Genomic DNA, 16,420 nt, shown 5'->3' with positions numbered 1-16,420 from the left:
CTGTCAAGGTTGTCAACAAACCAGATAAAGAAAGAAGCGTTTCTACGCTGTGTACAAGATCTGTTATTAATGGGAGTGATCCATCCGGTTCCGCGGTCGGAACAAGGACAAGGGTTCTACTCAAACCTGTTTGTGGTTCCCAAAAAAGAGGGAACTTTCAGGCCAATCTTAGATTTAAAGATTCTAAACAAATTCCTAAGAGTTCCATCGTTCAAAATGGAAACTATTCGGACAATCTTACCCATGATCCAAAAGGGTCAGTACATGACCACAGTGGATTTAAAAGATGCTTACCTTCACATACCGATTCACAAGGATCATCACCGGTATCTACGGTTTGCCTTCCTAGACAGGCACTACCAGTTTGTAGCTCTTCCATTCGGATTGGCTACGGCTCCAAGAATCTTCACAAAGGTTCTGGGTGCCCTTCTGGCGGTACTAAGACCGCGAGGGATTTCGGTAGCTCCGTACCTAGACGACATTCTAATACAAGCTTCAAGCTTTCAAACTGCCAAGTCTCATACAGAGTTAGTTCTGGCATTTCTAAGGTCGCATGGATGGAAAGTGAACGAAAAGAAGAGTTCTCTTTTTCCTCTCACAAGAGTTCCATTCTTGGGGACTCTTATAGATTCTGTAGAAATGAAGATTTACCTGACAGAAGACAGGTTAACAAAGCTTCAAAATGCATGCCGTGTCCTTCATTCCATTCAACACCCGTCAGTAGCTCAATGCATGGAGGTGATCGGCTTAATGGTAGCGGCAATGGACATAGTACCTTTTGCACGCCTACACCTCAGACCGCTGCAATTGTGCATGCTAAGTCAGTGGAATGGGGATTACTCAGATTTGTCCCCTACTCTGAATCTGAATCAAGAGACCAGAAATTCTCTTCTATGGTGGCTTTATCGGCCACACCTGTCCAGGGGGATGCCATTCAGCAGGCCAGACTGGACAATTGTAACAACAGACGCCAGCCTACTAGGTTGGGGCGCTGTCTGGAATTCTCTGAAGGCTCAGGGACTATGGAATCAGGAGGAGAGTCTCCTTCCAATAAACATTCTGGAATTGAGAACAGTTCTCAATGCCCTTCTGGCTTGGCCCCAATTAACAACTCGGGGGTTCATCAGGTTTCAGTCGGACAACATCACGACTGTAGCTTACATCAACCATCAGGGAGGGACAAGAAGCTCCCTAGCAATGATGGAAGTATCAAAGATAATTCGCTGGGCAGAGTCTCACTCTTGCCACCTGTCAGCAATCCACATCCCGGGAGTGGAGAACTGGGAGGCGGATTTCTTGAGTCGCCAGACTTTTCATCCGGGGGAGTGGGAACTTCATCCGGAGGTCTTTGCCCAAATACTTCGACGTTGGGGCAAACCAGAGATAGATCTCATGGCGTCTCGCCAGAACGCCAAACTTCCTCACTACGGGTCCAGATCCAGGGATCCGGGAGCGGTTCTGATAGATGCTTTGACAGCACCTTGGAACTTCGGGATGGCTTATGTGTTTCCACCCTTCCCGCTGCTTCCTCGATTGATTGCCAAAATCAAACAGGAGAGAGCATCAGTGATTCTAATAGCGCCTGCATGGCCACGCAGGACTTGGTATGCGGATCTAGTGGACATGTCATCCTGTCCGCCTTGGTCTCTACCTCTAAGACAGGACCTTCTGATACAGGGTCCATTCAAACATCAAAATCTAACTTCTCTGAAGCTGACTGCTTAGAAATTGAACGCTTGATTTTATCAAAACGTGGTTTTTCTGAGTCGGTTATTGATACCCTGATACAGGCTAGGAAGCCTGTTACCAGAAGGATTTACCATAAAATATGGCGTACATACCTATACTGGTGCGAATCCAAGGGTTACTCCTGGAGTAAGGTTAGGATCCCTAGGATATTGTCCTTTCTACAAGAAGGTTTAGAAAAGGGTTTATCAGCTAGTTCATTAAAGGGACAGATTTCAGCTCTGTCCATCTTGTTTCACAGGCGTCTGTCAGAAAATCCGGACGTCCAGGCCTTTTGTCAGGCTTTAGCTAGGATCAAGCCTGTGTTTAAAGCTGTTGCTCCGCCATGGAGTTTAAACTTAGTTCTCAACGTTTTACAGGGTGTTCCGTTTGAACCCCTTCATTCCATTGATATAAAATTGTTATCTTGGAAAGTTCTGTTTTTAATGGCTATTGCCTCGGCTCGAAGAGTCTCTGAGTTATCAGCCTTACATTGTGATTCTCCTTATCTGATTTTTCACTCAGACAAGGTAGTTCTGCGTACTAAACCTGGGTTCTTACCTAAGGTAGTCACTAACAGGAATATCAATCAAGAGATTGTTGTTCCATCCTTGTGTCCAAATCCTTCTTCAAAGAAGGAACGTCTTATACACAATCTGGATGTAGTTCGTGCCCTCAAGTTCTACTTGCAGGCAACTAAAGATTTTCGCCAAACTTCTTCCCTGTTTGTCGTTTATTCTGGACAGAGGAGAGGTCAAAAAGCTTCTGCTACCTCTCTCTCTTTTTGGCTTCGTAGCATAATACGTTTAGCCTATGAGACTGCTGGACAGCAGCCTCCTGAAAGAATTACAGCTCACTCCACTAGAGCTGTGGCTTCCACTTGGGCCTTTAAGAATGAGGCCTCTGTTGAACAGATTTGCAAGGCTGCAACTTGGTCTTCGCTTCATACTTTTTCCAAATTTTACAAATTTGACACTTTTGCTTCTTCGGAGGCTATTTTTGGGAGAAAGGTTCTTCAGGCAGTGGTTCCTTCTGTATAATGAGCCTGCCTATCCCTCCCGTCATCCGTGTACTTTTGCTTTGGTATTGGTATCCCAGAAGTAATGATGACCCGTGGACTGATCACACATAACAGAAGAAAACATAATTTATGCTTACCTGATAAATTCCTTTCTTCTGTTGTGTGATCAGTCCACGGCCCGCCCTGTTTTAAGGCAGGTAAATATCTTTTAAATTATACTCCAGTCACCACTTCACCCTTGGTTACTCCTTTCTCTGTGATTCTTGGTCGAATGACTGGGACTGACGTAGAGGGGAGGAGCTATATGCAGCTCTGCTGGGTGAATCCTCTTGCATTTCCTGTTGGGGAGGAGTTATATCCCAGAAGTAATGATGACCCGTGGACTGATCACACAACAGAAGAAAGGAATTTATCAGGTAAGCATAAATTATGTTTTTTTACCTTCTTAGATCAAAGACAAAGTAACAAACTTAATACAATAATCAATGGTATGATCAACCTAGGTACATAGACGTACAGCCCAACCATAATATTACTAAACAGTGAGGCCACAATATATGGCTAGAAAACATAACGCAAATGATATATAATCTCATTTTGTGACATATATATTAGTATACATTAGTGCATCTCCCATCACAAGATGAAGCCACTTTTGGACTTCAATCGACAATTAGATCACCTATAAGGGGAAATATAGATTAAGTTACTCTGGCCCTTTTCAGACCACAGAAATATTGCAGTTCAGATAGTGGGAGACCATGCAAATATTTGGACCCTAGAAAATATTTAAAGGATTGATGAACAAGTTCAATTAAACAGGAAAAACACCAATATCAACAAGATTTTAACTTATAAGATAGACCACCAATAACATCTTATATCGTAGAACCTATTGTCAACCTATATGAGATTAGTGATGTGGCTTGGGAAAATAGCATGAGTGGTAATGACAGCCAAGCCACATTTTCAGAGAGATAAGACCAATGGGGTAAGTTAAACCTGGGAGTCAGGGGACTGATTATTAATGAGTCCAGTAGCGCGGCTTATAGCTTAAAATGTGATAGCTCGGGTTGCCTCAATAATTAACTGCATTTTAAACAGACTGATAGAGAAAAAGTCGCCTTTGTGAGTGATATATGAAATAGCCAATTATCTGATGTGTTGGGTCTATCTTGCCACACCACTTTTCAGGATAGATAGCTCTACGCTCACTTCACACCATATCCCTAAAAGTATGTAGAGAATAATCTTTCCTCACTTCCATAATTAAAAGTAAAAAATCTCATTCACAGTGGGGGGAAGAAACCATTCAGCAGCAAAGCAAGCATATAGATAAGTCTTATCCATTATGTATGGGTCAGTTAATGTAAGCCAAAAGAATAATTTATGTACATAAGGCTTAATTACTTAGGGGTAACTCCTGAGCTAACTATACTGATATGTTTTATCAATATGTCTGTAGCTAACTACAGGGATCACTAGTGTGTCCCCCCATGATATAATTATAGGTAAATAGTAAAAGTAATGACAAGCAGTTGAATATACAGCTGGTCAGATATCCTACATTCTCATTTTTAATATGGGAATAATTCTCATTTTTATTATATATATATATATATATATATATATATATATATGTGTGTGTGTGTGTGTATATATACAAGGAAACCAGCACTCATTAACCAATCCATCCACTCTGTGCACTGCTAAAGAGCGTATCCAAATAGATCAACTTGTTGTTCAAGACCCGGTGTAGATACCATATGAGTACCAAGAAAAAGCAGGCACGAAGAGAAGTGTCAACAACCTTTACTGTTTCAAAAGCAAACACATAACGTTTCGACCCCACACAGAGGCCTTGATCACATGAGTAAAAAACACAACGTGTAACAACTTACCCCAAACAATGTGTCTAATATACCCTGTATGGATGATCTGATACGCTGAGGAAATGCCCACGGAAAACATACATTGTTACGGCAAGCTTAGAACAGGTGTGATGAGTAGACACGTCATCAATGCTCATCCGTTGTCAAGGGTACGTGTAAACAGCTCATGTCAACCAAATCACAGCTCACTGTCATCCGGACATTAGACCCCCCCCCCCCCCCCCCGCTAACGGAGTAAAGCTTCCTGTCGTTGTCATGGAGACATAATGTCAGCACAAAACAAGCTGCCTTGAGCGCAGGACCAGAACCGCAGCGCATCAGACATCCCACAACCCTAATCAAATACACATTAAAACATCACAAGAGGAACGCATTATAAAGCATAACTAAGCACTACCAAAGTATATGTAGCAATAATTGGCAACTTGCCTATAAACAGCGCTAACTATAGCCAGAATGCTTCAAGAAAATGTCAAATATATAGTTTCTACAATGTCCTTGAGGCACAATGTTTTTATTTTAGTACTTTATGTGTTTAAATTAGCGACACTTGTGGATTTGACATGTTCTTGAAGCATTCTGGCTATAGTTAGCGCTGTTTATTGGCAAGTTGCCAATTATTGCTACTTATACTTTGGTAGTGCCTAGTTATGCACTGTTTGATCTGATGAAAGGTCTTATGTAGATCTGAAACGTCATCTAATAAATTTGACACTTATTTGTGAAAAGCCTGAGAGTGCATCATCTTTGCTTCTATTCATCTCAATGCTGCACCCAGGTGGCTGACCCAGGAGGGAGGATATGTTTTTCTACATCTTATTTATATATACAGTGTGTGTGTGTGTGTATGTATGTATATATTTCTCATTTACCTAAATAATTGATGTAAACAACAGTCAGCATAATTCTCATGTTATCAACTATTAAGAGTGCAATTCAAATTTTATTGAACAAACTTCAAAATTAAAAACTTACAATGCACTGTTCCAAATTATTACGCAGAGTAAGTTTCAAAACACTTTATAGGTTGTAAAGAACTGAAAATTGTCATTGGTTGTGTTTGCAGCATATTTACTGAAATCAAAAGCTATTTCAATCAAACTTTGAACAACATTTTAACGTTTTAAACATTTTAAAAGGTCACGTTACATTTTAACATAGGACCCCTTATTTGATAGCAGCTTCACAAGTCTTGCATCCATTGAACTTGTGAGTTTTTGGACAGTTTCTGCTTGAATTTGTTTGCAAGATGTCAGAATAGCCTCCCAGAGCTGCTGTTTGGATGTAAACTGCCTCCGACCCTCATAGATCTTTTGCTTTAGGATGCTCCAAAGGCTCTCAATAGGATTGAGGTCAGGGGAGGATGGAGGCCACACCATGACTTTCTCTCCTTTTATCCCCATAGCAGCCATTGATGCAGAGGTATTCTTTGCAGCATGAAATGGTGCATTGTCATGCATGAAGATGATTTTATTACGGAAAGCATAGTTCTTCCTTCTGTACAAGGGAAGGAAGTGGTCAGTCAGGAACTCCACATACTTTGCAGAGTTCATCTTTACATCTTTGGGGGCCCTAAAGGGGCCAACCAGCTCTCTTCCCATGATTCCGGCCCAAAACATGACTCCACCACCGCCTTGCTGACGTCGCAGCCTTGTTGGGCAGGGTGGCTGTCCACCAACCATCCACTACTCCATCCATCTGGACCATCCAGGGTTGCACGGCACTCATCAGTGAACAGGGCTGTTTGAAAATTAGTCTTCATGTATTTTTATGCCCAATGCAGCCGTTTCTGCTTGTGAGCATTGGTTAGTGGTGGCCGAATGGAAGGTTTATGCACAGTTGGAAGACTCTGGAGGACTCTACACTTTGATGTCCGTGGGACTCCAGTTGCACCGGCAGCTTTAAATATCTGTTTGCTGCTATGTAATGGTATTTTAGCAGCTGCTCTCTTGATCCGATGCATGGATCTGGCACAAATCTTCCTCAATGTGCCTTTATCTGCACGAACCCGTCTGTGCTCTGAATCAGCCATAAATCTCTTAATAGTGCGATGATCACGCTTACGTTTTCGTGAAATATCTAATGTTTTCATACCTCGTCCAAGGCATTGAACTATTTCACTCTTTTCGGCAGCAGAGAGATCCTTTTTCTTCCCCATATTGCTTGTAAATGGTGCTCTGCTTAATAATGTGGAACACCCTCCTTTAGTAGTTTTTCCTTCAATTGGGCTCACCTGGCAATCTAATTATCACAGGTGTCCGAGATTGTTTTCAGTGATCAAAAGAGCCCTGAGACACAATGCCATCCATGAGTTAAACTGAAAAAAAATATATTTAATCTTTGTGACACTGAAATAGAATTTGCATAATAATTTGGAACAGGGGGTATATATATACATATACATACACAGTAATACTACTAAAACGAAAGATATCCATAGCTTAATAAACACTATTATCTATCCCATGGTGCTAATTAGTATCCACATGTATAAACATAAGTTAATACTGAACTAAAAAAGGCTATACATGAAATACTGCAAATTAGTAACATCAGTAAATGGCATTGTATTTATCCCCAAAATTTGAATAGAATATAGATAGGCTCATAATATCCTCCATTTTCTGATCTTACAATCGCCATAAAGAGGAATCTGAGATTTAGCAGCTGGTGGGGAGTAATACATTCAGTGTAATATAAATGGATGTTAGGATAGTCATAGTAGTTCACAAGGCTCCAATATGCTCACTGAGCCTTTGCTTCACATACTAAAATGTCACCCCACCCCCATTTTACCGCTGCTCACAGACATTTGCCAGGGACTCTAGTGTCAATCATACACTTGAATGCCATTGTGGTCTTGGTTAGTTGGTCTCTTTGGGCAGTCATAACTTTGCAGTGAATCCCTTATCATCAACAAGCTGTATGGCTCTAATATAGGACTCATCCATGCCCGTAGTTGTGAGGGGTTAGAGGTATTATATGAGTCTGTGGATACAGCTGACGTCATTGGAGTTGCCATTACTCTTGTAGTCTGATTCTGGTTAGGATCGGTAGACCACAACAGTTTCTGTTCCAGCGTGTCTCCATCAGTGTGTCTTGGCTTAAAGTCAGACTCACAGTCTCCAACAATTTCAGTGCTGACTACCTCATATTTTCCCACGTGGGTGCAGCAGGCTAGATCCTCCTGTTCACTCTCTCCTAGTAGTGATGTACTCGGTGAAGGCCAGTAGTGCTTGTATGAATGCCCAGTTATGATTTCCTCTTCATCTGGCACGCAACTCTCAAGGCAGTCCCATGCACGCTTGGAGTTTCGGAGTTAGTAAACACCTCACTAGGTTGGATGGCAGCTATCTCATTATCTGCTAAGTGTTCTGCTAAGCTTAGTTTTCCTGTGATGTATCGTAAATTTCCTTTAAACAGTGAGGAACTTTTTGTAGGCTTGGGGGTACAAATACTGCCCCACTCTCTTGCCAAATGATCGGAGAGGCATATAAACTGTTCCTTTAATATCATGGATATAACATTCAGGAGCGTTGTAGCGGTAGGGTCCATCTTTTTCTGATGCTCCCACTTATTTGTAAACTGGAGAAATTACAGTCCAACTGAGACTGTCCTACCCGGATGACCGGGGGGTGCCGAGGTCTCTTAGGTAGGCCGCCACCTGAGACCTCGACGGTCCAGATCAGCACTCCAGGATCATAGATTCAGCAAATCTGGTATTATTCGATTAGCAGGTCATACAGTCCATGTAATTTATATTTTAATCCAAAGATGCTGCCTGTACCTGGTTATAATCAGCGGATTTTCCAGTTTTCACCAGGAGCTTCTGATGTTGCGACCAAACGCGGACGCTGCCTAGACACGCCCTCAGCCCCCCTGGCTTTTTAACTTTTTAAATAATAAATTACATGAAGCCAACCAGCAACATCTAAAGTAGTGCTGCGCTTATGTTAATTCCTTCCAGGAATTGCTGCACAGTGGCGCAGATCCTATTCTTTCTGCAGACATGCTACATTTTCTGTGGTGACATCACAGAACACAGCATATTCTGCCTTAGGGCCATGCTCGCCACCCAGTTATCATGGTATTGCGACCCAGTAATGAGTCGCAACCCATAGTTTGAAGAACCTGCGATAGATCACCTCTCATAAAAGCTGGTAGGTTATGGATCTTTATTTTTAGTGGAATTTTACTTTTTTTTTTTACTCTGACTAGAATTAGTGTCACTGTGCTATCGAATATGTTAGTACTTACTTTATAAATAAATGATGATAATATTAATAATTATCTCTCCCTGCTTCCCACCTTTATTGCTTCCTGTATCCCAACACCTCTCCCATAACCAGATATTTACTGAAAACCCATGGAATAGATAGATACTTACAATTTTGTAGATGGAGATACAGAGTGAAGCAGTTTAAATAAATGCTTGTGGTGTCTTGGAATCTTATTCTATCTGGTTAGTGAGCCCACAATGTATATATTCAGGTTATGGATAAACAATAATAATTTGAAATTGGATTTTCTGGAATGTACGACCCCTCCAGAGTCAGAGGTAATCAAACTGATGTATAAAGATAGTGAGGCTGACTGCGGAGAGGATGGAATTTAGGGACTTTTTTATGGTTAAGCAAGTAAAAAAATATGCATAGAAACAATGTTGTATTAGTAAAAAAAAAAAAAATTGTGTTGTTACAATAAATATTAGAGGTGATGATTTAAAAAAAATAAAAATCCTTTGTTTGATTTATGAGTTTGCTATAAATAGTATATCCTTTCATTTTAAGTATCAACTTTTAATCCCATTTTATTATATTAAAACTTCCCCAATTAATGTTTAACGTATTCTCTTTTGTAGCCTGTATGCTCTATACGATCCACAACACATTTGCAGACATTGAAGATAAAGTAGTTGCTGATCTTGGCTGCGGTTGTGGTGTTTTGAGTATTGGAGCTTCCATGTTGGGAGCTGGGTAAGTACAGAATTCACCTTAAAAACCTAGTTATTGATGTAATTAATTCCTGTAAATACTTTATCTAGGATATTATCTTACAAATCAGAACAATATCTATTAGAGAAAGCTGTTTGCTACTGTATTTAGTAAACTACAAGAAGAAAAATGGTTTTGGTATGTTAAGTTAAAAGTAAGTTGCAATCTTCTATTTTCTATTCCCATAAAGGTGATTATTCAGATTGTAAGCGCTGTGATCTCTGTACAAGATCATGTGCATATAAAAACAAACACATATTGGAAGGGGCATGGTACAAATTCAAGTGAAGAAATCCTCAATCATTTCTCTAACCAGAACCTGCAGTCAGAGATAAGAATTACATGACCTAAATATAAAAAGCAAAGGAAAGAGTATAAATACTGTGAGACAAGAAAGGTTAATTGAATGATTAGTACTATTTGGTGAGAGGGATAAAGGATGAAATGCAAGGCTAAGCAATAGGAAGAGGATAAGGTTGTGAGAGAAATTTAGAGAAGATCATGAATTGCCTACTGAGGCTTTGTAGTAGTCTATTGTACACAAAGAAGACAATATTAGAGTCAACATTGACTACTTGACTTTTTGTCAAGATATTTAGAGATGAGAGAGAATTAGGGACGGTAAAAAGATTGAGTTTGGAAGATGGGAGTAAAAGATAATGTTTAGATATGAAATGGTAGAAGGGCATGGAACAGCATAGCGCAATAGTAGTAAATCATTCATTGAGGAAAGGGGCACAGGATAAAATAGGGTTGAATGAGACAATAAGAGCAAGACAGGAAGGAGTGAGTTTGACATGCATTTGAAGCAATGGTTAAAATGAGAATTGGCAGGATGTAGTTGTGAAGAGCTAAGATAAGGTGGCATAAAAGCTTTGTAATGGCAAGGAAAGTTTAGCAGAAGTAGATGCTCATAAAACACAGCACTTATACAGTATTACTTTCATCATTAATTTGTTCTAACCTTTTTTTTTGCCAACATGTATTGCAATTTAATTATTATTTTAATGTACAAAGTGTTTAAAAGCCTTGTGATAAAAATGATGCCGCAACTAAAACATTACAATAAGGAGACATTGTGAGTATTAAATTAAAATAGCACAAACACTATAATCTCTGCTTTTTGTTATTTCTCTTCATTAGGTTAAGTTTAGGTTTTGACATAGATGAAGACGCACTAGAAATATTTAAGACTAATGCCGAAGAGTTTGAGCTTACAAATATTGACATGATTCAGTGCGACATTTGTTCTTTACCATCTAACGTCTTCACAAAATCTGTCGATACTGTAATCATGAATCCTCCGTTTGGCACAAAGCATAATAAAGGTATGTTGTATTGTAAAGCTTACGTTGGATATCTAGAATAGCAAAAGTGTGTTAATATAGCAGCAAACCACTCCACAATTCAGTTTGCTTTAATTGTATCGTAGCTTTACATATGCTAAAGGTATTTCCAAATACAGCTGTAAATATGTAATAATAAAGCAGAATAAAACCAGAAAGTAACTGAATACTGAGTGACAACATTATTTATATTCAGAGTAGGGAAGGGTCTTGGGTAAAAAGTGTTTCTCTGCTGAATTCTTAAATCTGTTTACTAAATAGAACTGCACTGGTGGTGGTGCAACATACTCCTATTTGAGTTTTGGCCCTTGGATCAGAATGAAAACTTTCCACACAGAACATGTAGAGAGGGAGGTTATAAAGCAACAAACGTATAAACAAATCTGTTCACCTTCTAAAGGGAAAACAAGTGTTTATGGTCTGTTATATAGCCTTTATCCTAGCATAGCCGATTATCAACACACAAGTAGAAAGAAATTATTATCAATTTGAGTGACAGATGCACAACCAGATAAGAAGTGAAGAACATTTTCAATATTCATGCTGTGCATCTCTTAAAGGTACATGAAACCCAAAGTTTTTCTTTCATGATTCAGCATTTTTAAACACCTTTCTAATTTACATCTATTATCTAATTTGCTTGATTCTCTTTGTATCCTTTGTTGAAAGAGTAGTAATGCACTACTGGGAGCTAGCTGAAAGCCAATGACAGATGCCAATAATGAGCAGCCACCAATAAGCAGCTTCTGTGCCTACCTAGGTATACTTTTAAAGAAAGGATACAAAGAGAACAAATCAAAGTAGTCGATGGAACTAATTTGGAAAGTTATTGGAAGAGCACAGATTGTGTTTTTCTACCTTGCTAGACTTGCATCCCTTCTATAATTAGGTTTGATAACTCATAAAACAAAAATATACAGTATTTATGATAGCTGATGAGTAAATAACCGCAGCACTGTGCACTATTTCTCAGCATTTTGGTTTTAATAATAAACTGAAAACAAGAAATGTAATGAATTTAAATACACTCATTGTTAAACACATGCTCAAGCTCTAAAGCATTTCTGTATGTAATGAGCTAATACACATTTTACTGTGGCAGAGATTAGTGTACTGCATATTTGTTAAAATACAGGCTGTAGGAAATAAAATCCTTATCACATCAGTTATATTGGTGAATTGATACTAAGAATTGTAAGTTTTCAGAATTAAAAGGAAAAAAAAGGAACTATGAGAAATACAGTATTTACATTGTTATGGTATCTCACATGGAGATCAAAAGGCGCGCTATTTTTAAACAAATAAAACAAGCATAGAAATTGGATCTGTGATCCCAGAACATGTAATGTTCCCACAAATAGTTACTCCGTTTTTGTCTTCGTCGAGTGTTCTTGCTCAGTCCACTGCTTTGAACAAATAATGATGACAGTCTGTATGTGTACAGTATTCTTCTGTGTTTCTGTGTAGGCAGCTCCTCTTGTTCCCAGAGAGCAAGGGTGTAACTGTTTAGATATGGAGATAAAGAGGGCGCCACATAGCGTAATATTGTTTCAAAAAAGAAAAAATAACACAAGACAGAGAGGTAATGTGCTTACCAATAACTGTGGTACTGTGCTGTGACCAGTACTATCTCGCCTGCTAGCACTTAAATCAGTGGCTAGTACACTGTTGGATGTGATCCTTCCCGGAGCTTATCCTTGGATTAGGGAATCGTGCTGTGAGCGTTACTTGGTTCAGCAGTTTCCCTGTATTACTCAATTAGGTTTGAACTCATAAGAAATGCACAACTTCCAGGTTTAAAAGAATTATTTAAAAGGCTTTATTATAACGCGTTTCTCAACCGCCAAGGGTCGTTTCTTCAGATATCAAAGCGAATAAAAAATGTTACAAATTTTGACAATTTATACACATTTGTTTGATTAAAAAGGAAGTTGTCACAAAAGTTGCAAACCAATAAAAAACATTACATGATTCAACTGAGAAAGCCGAATAAAGGGCTTGACAGGTGTTACAATTAGTGTGAATTTGAACAGCATTGAATGGTCATAATTATTTTGGAATTAAAACAGCTGTGAACTTTAGCTAAAAAAAAGTGAGGTCTTCAATTTAACAACATTACATGTTTAAAAAGAAAAAAGTATAATCACAATTTAAAGGTTTCGATTTGAAATAATTGCAGTAGACATGAAATGTTTTAAAAAATAATATACCAAAAAATGCACACAATATATATAATGTGAATGCTATTGTATAATAAATTATAAAAAATGGTAAGCCTAAATGCTCTGTTTTGCTTATTAAAGGGACATTTGCAACAAGCAATATAAACTTGAATTCAGGATAATAGTGTTATAAAAAAAGATAAGCTTATATGCTATGTTGCATATCAAAGTATCATTTGCAACAAACAATACATAAGGTGTATATCAGCGTTTTTTATAATCACAATTTGAAGGTTTCGGTTTGAAATGATTGTACTAGATATGAAATGTTTTGAAAAATAATATACCAAAAAATTGCACATAATATATATAATATAGATGTCATTGTATAATAAATTGTGAAAAATGGTAAACCTAAATGCTGTGTTGCATATTAAAGGGACATTCGCAACATGCAATGTAGAAGACGTGTGTCAGCACTTTATGAACTTGAGTTCGGGATGATAGTGTTGTAAAAAGAATAAACTTAAATTCTGTGTTGCATATTAAAGAATCATTTTCAACAAACAATACATAAGGTGTATATCAGCGCTTTGTAAACTTAAGTTCAAGATAATAATATTGAATGTAAGCTCGTATATGAATAATACAAATATGTAAAAACTACTCTAACTAAAATTTGTGTATTAATTAATACGAGGAAGAGGTTAACAAAGTAACCCATAGGCATCTTTCAATAGATGCTGAACGATGTGCCCCATGAACATCTTTTATTGATTACTATTTGTTGTAATACATATGTCTAAAACTTGTCTAGTTTTATGAACTATCTGTTATGGAGAAAACTGTGATGTATTCTTACGTGTCGTATTGCTTTAAACTATATTAGGTGTAAGTAAAATACCTTTTAATCTAATCTATTGATTTGGTGTATTGTCAGTTATGACCTGAAAACATGTGAAGTGACTTTTTTATTTATATTTGACGTATGGTAGTATTCTAGTGCAATATCATAATTATTAAAGCACACCTCGGATTATTTGTGCAGATTTCTAATTTTTGTGATTGTATTGGAAAGGTGATGTAGGGAATAAATGTTTGGTATGTGGTTGACATAGATGATGACTGAGCCTTGATGTTGTGGGAACAAATGATGTGTATGCAAATGTTGAAAAAAGATATGTGTCTCCCAAAAAGAGTTTTAGACCTATATCTTATCTTTATAAATGTGTGTAAACTATAATAATAAGGGTATGTATTGTGTATAGGAATGGTCCAGGTGTATGTGTGGTATGTATGAATGAACTGATATTAGTTTGTCCATAATAGATAAGTGCACAAAATGGTCAAGAATTGTATCTGTAATGACAGGCAAGTGAAAGTGTTAATCTCTGATTCAAAGAATGACGATATGCGCAAAATAGTGAAGAGTATATCTGTAATAACAGACATGTGAGTGTATTGATCTGTTGTTCAAAAAATGACAATGAGTGGACATGAACAGAAAAACAAATAAGGATATGTTAATAGATTGTATGCTGCATTAAAAAGTGTGTAAATGCTTGAAAGTTAAGGGAAAAGTTGGTTTGCTGTGGCAGTAAAAAAGGTCAATTAAAGGCTGCCAGATCTAAATTGGCATTCAATCCCAATGGATATAGTGTTCTTAACCGGTATATCCAGAATGTTTCCCGTTGTCTTAATTTGAGTAATCTATTGTAGTCATTGTTTTTTGGAACAAAATCAATCGGAATGTATTTATAAATGTAAGGATTTCCATTATGTTTTGTCAGGCAATGATGGGGTATGCTATGTTTGATGTTCTTTTTCTTACAATTCTTGCAATTGCGATGATGTTCGGCCATGGGGACCAGGTTTGCCCCAAGTTTTGCCAACCTATTCATGGGACTATTTGAAGAAAAATACATATACTCGGCAAACTTGGGGGCAAGCCTGGTCTTCTATGGCCGCTATATAGACGACCTGATTTTTCTTTGGGGGGGGGACAACACTACAGCAGTGAATTTTATAGATTACCTCAATCAAAATGACATGGGGATTGAATTCACAGCCAATATTCAAACATCCAATATTGAATATTTGGATCTGTATTTAAGCATTGACAATAATCAAATCAAGTCAAAAACTTATTTCAAAGATGTTGACAGTAACAGCTTTCTCAACTATAACAGTAACCACCACAAAAAGTGGTTACGCAATATCCCCTATAGCCAATTTCAAAGGATCAGACGTAATTGCACAGACCATAACACCTTTTTGGAACAAAGTAAGATCCTATACAACAGGTTTTTAGAAAAAGAATACCCCCGTTATCTACTCGATAGGGCTTTAGAAAGAGCATCATTACTAAACAGAGATGACATTCTCACTAATAAAAAAGACAATAGCCAATCACATAACACAATGATGAGAGAGACCCTGTTTATAACACAATTCAATTCTGACTTTCAACAACTAGAACATATATTATATAAACATTGGCATATCATTCAAAGAGATCCTATACTAAAACATCTGGTAAAAGACAAACCGAAAATAGTCTATAGGAGAGCTCCCACATTAAGAAGCAAATTAGCTCCAAGCAAAAAAGTTAAACATGTTCAGAGGATAAACAAAAATCACACTCAAACACGAAATAAAGGTTTATTTGGCTTATGTGGGCTGTATAAATGTGGCAAATCGGGTTGTGGGACATGTAAAATTATCAAATCTGGTATAAAGAATTTCAAATCTACAGTTACAGGAGAAAATTTTCAGATTCCCATTTTTTTCAATTGTGAATCCTCCTATACAGTATACCTCATGGAGTGCATATGTGGCCTCCAATATGTAGGTCGCACCTCAAGAACACTACGTACGAGGTGGGGGGAACATCATCGCAATTGCAAGAATTGTAAGAAAAAGAACATCAAACATAGCATACCCCATCATTGCCTGACAAAACATAATGGAAATCCTTACATTTATAAATACATTCCGATTGATTTTGTTCCAAAAAACAATGACTACAATAGATTACTCAAATTAAGACAACGGGAAACATTCTGGATATACCGGTTAAGAACACTATATCCATTGGGATTGAATGCCAATTTAGATCTGGCAGCCTTTAATTGACCTTTTTTACTGCCACAGCAAACCAACTTTTCCCTTAACTTTCAAGCATTTACACACTTTTTAATGCAGCATACAATCTATTAACATATCCTTATTTGTTTTTCTGTTCATGTCCACTCATTGTCATTTTTTGAACAACAGATCA

At 37.8% G+C, this 16,420-nt stretch overlaps 1 protein-coding gene across 2 annotated transcripts in view; it reads left to right on the top strand.

Moving 5' to 3' along the window:
- METTL5 (methyltransferase 5, N6-adenosine) overlaps window positions 1-16,420 on the top strand; it is a 96,996-nt gene that overhangs the window by 15,295 nt on the left and 65,281 nt on the right. For both annotated transcript variants that reach the window (XM_053698419.1, XM_053698418.1), the window contains exons 3-4: window positions 9,500-9,614; window positions 10,776-10,960. In XM_053698419.1, coding sequence (XP_053554394.1) covers window positions 9,500-9,614; window positions 10,776-10,960 — 300 coding nt within the window. The remainder of the gene's footprint in view (window positions 1-9,499; window positions 9,615-10,775; window positions 10,961-16,420) is intronic.

Source organism: Bombina bombina, chromosome 1 (assembly GCF_027579735.1).
Source record: "Bombina bombina isolate aBomBom1 chromosome 1, aBomBom1.pri, whole genome shotgun sequence".
Lineage (NCBI taxonomy): Eukaryota > Metazoa > Chordata > Amphibia > Anura > Bombinatoridae > Bombina > Bombina bombina.
Note: the sequence above shows the minus strand (reverse complement) of the source record. Positions and strands in the feature narration are given on the sequence as shown.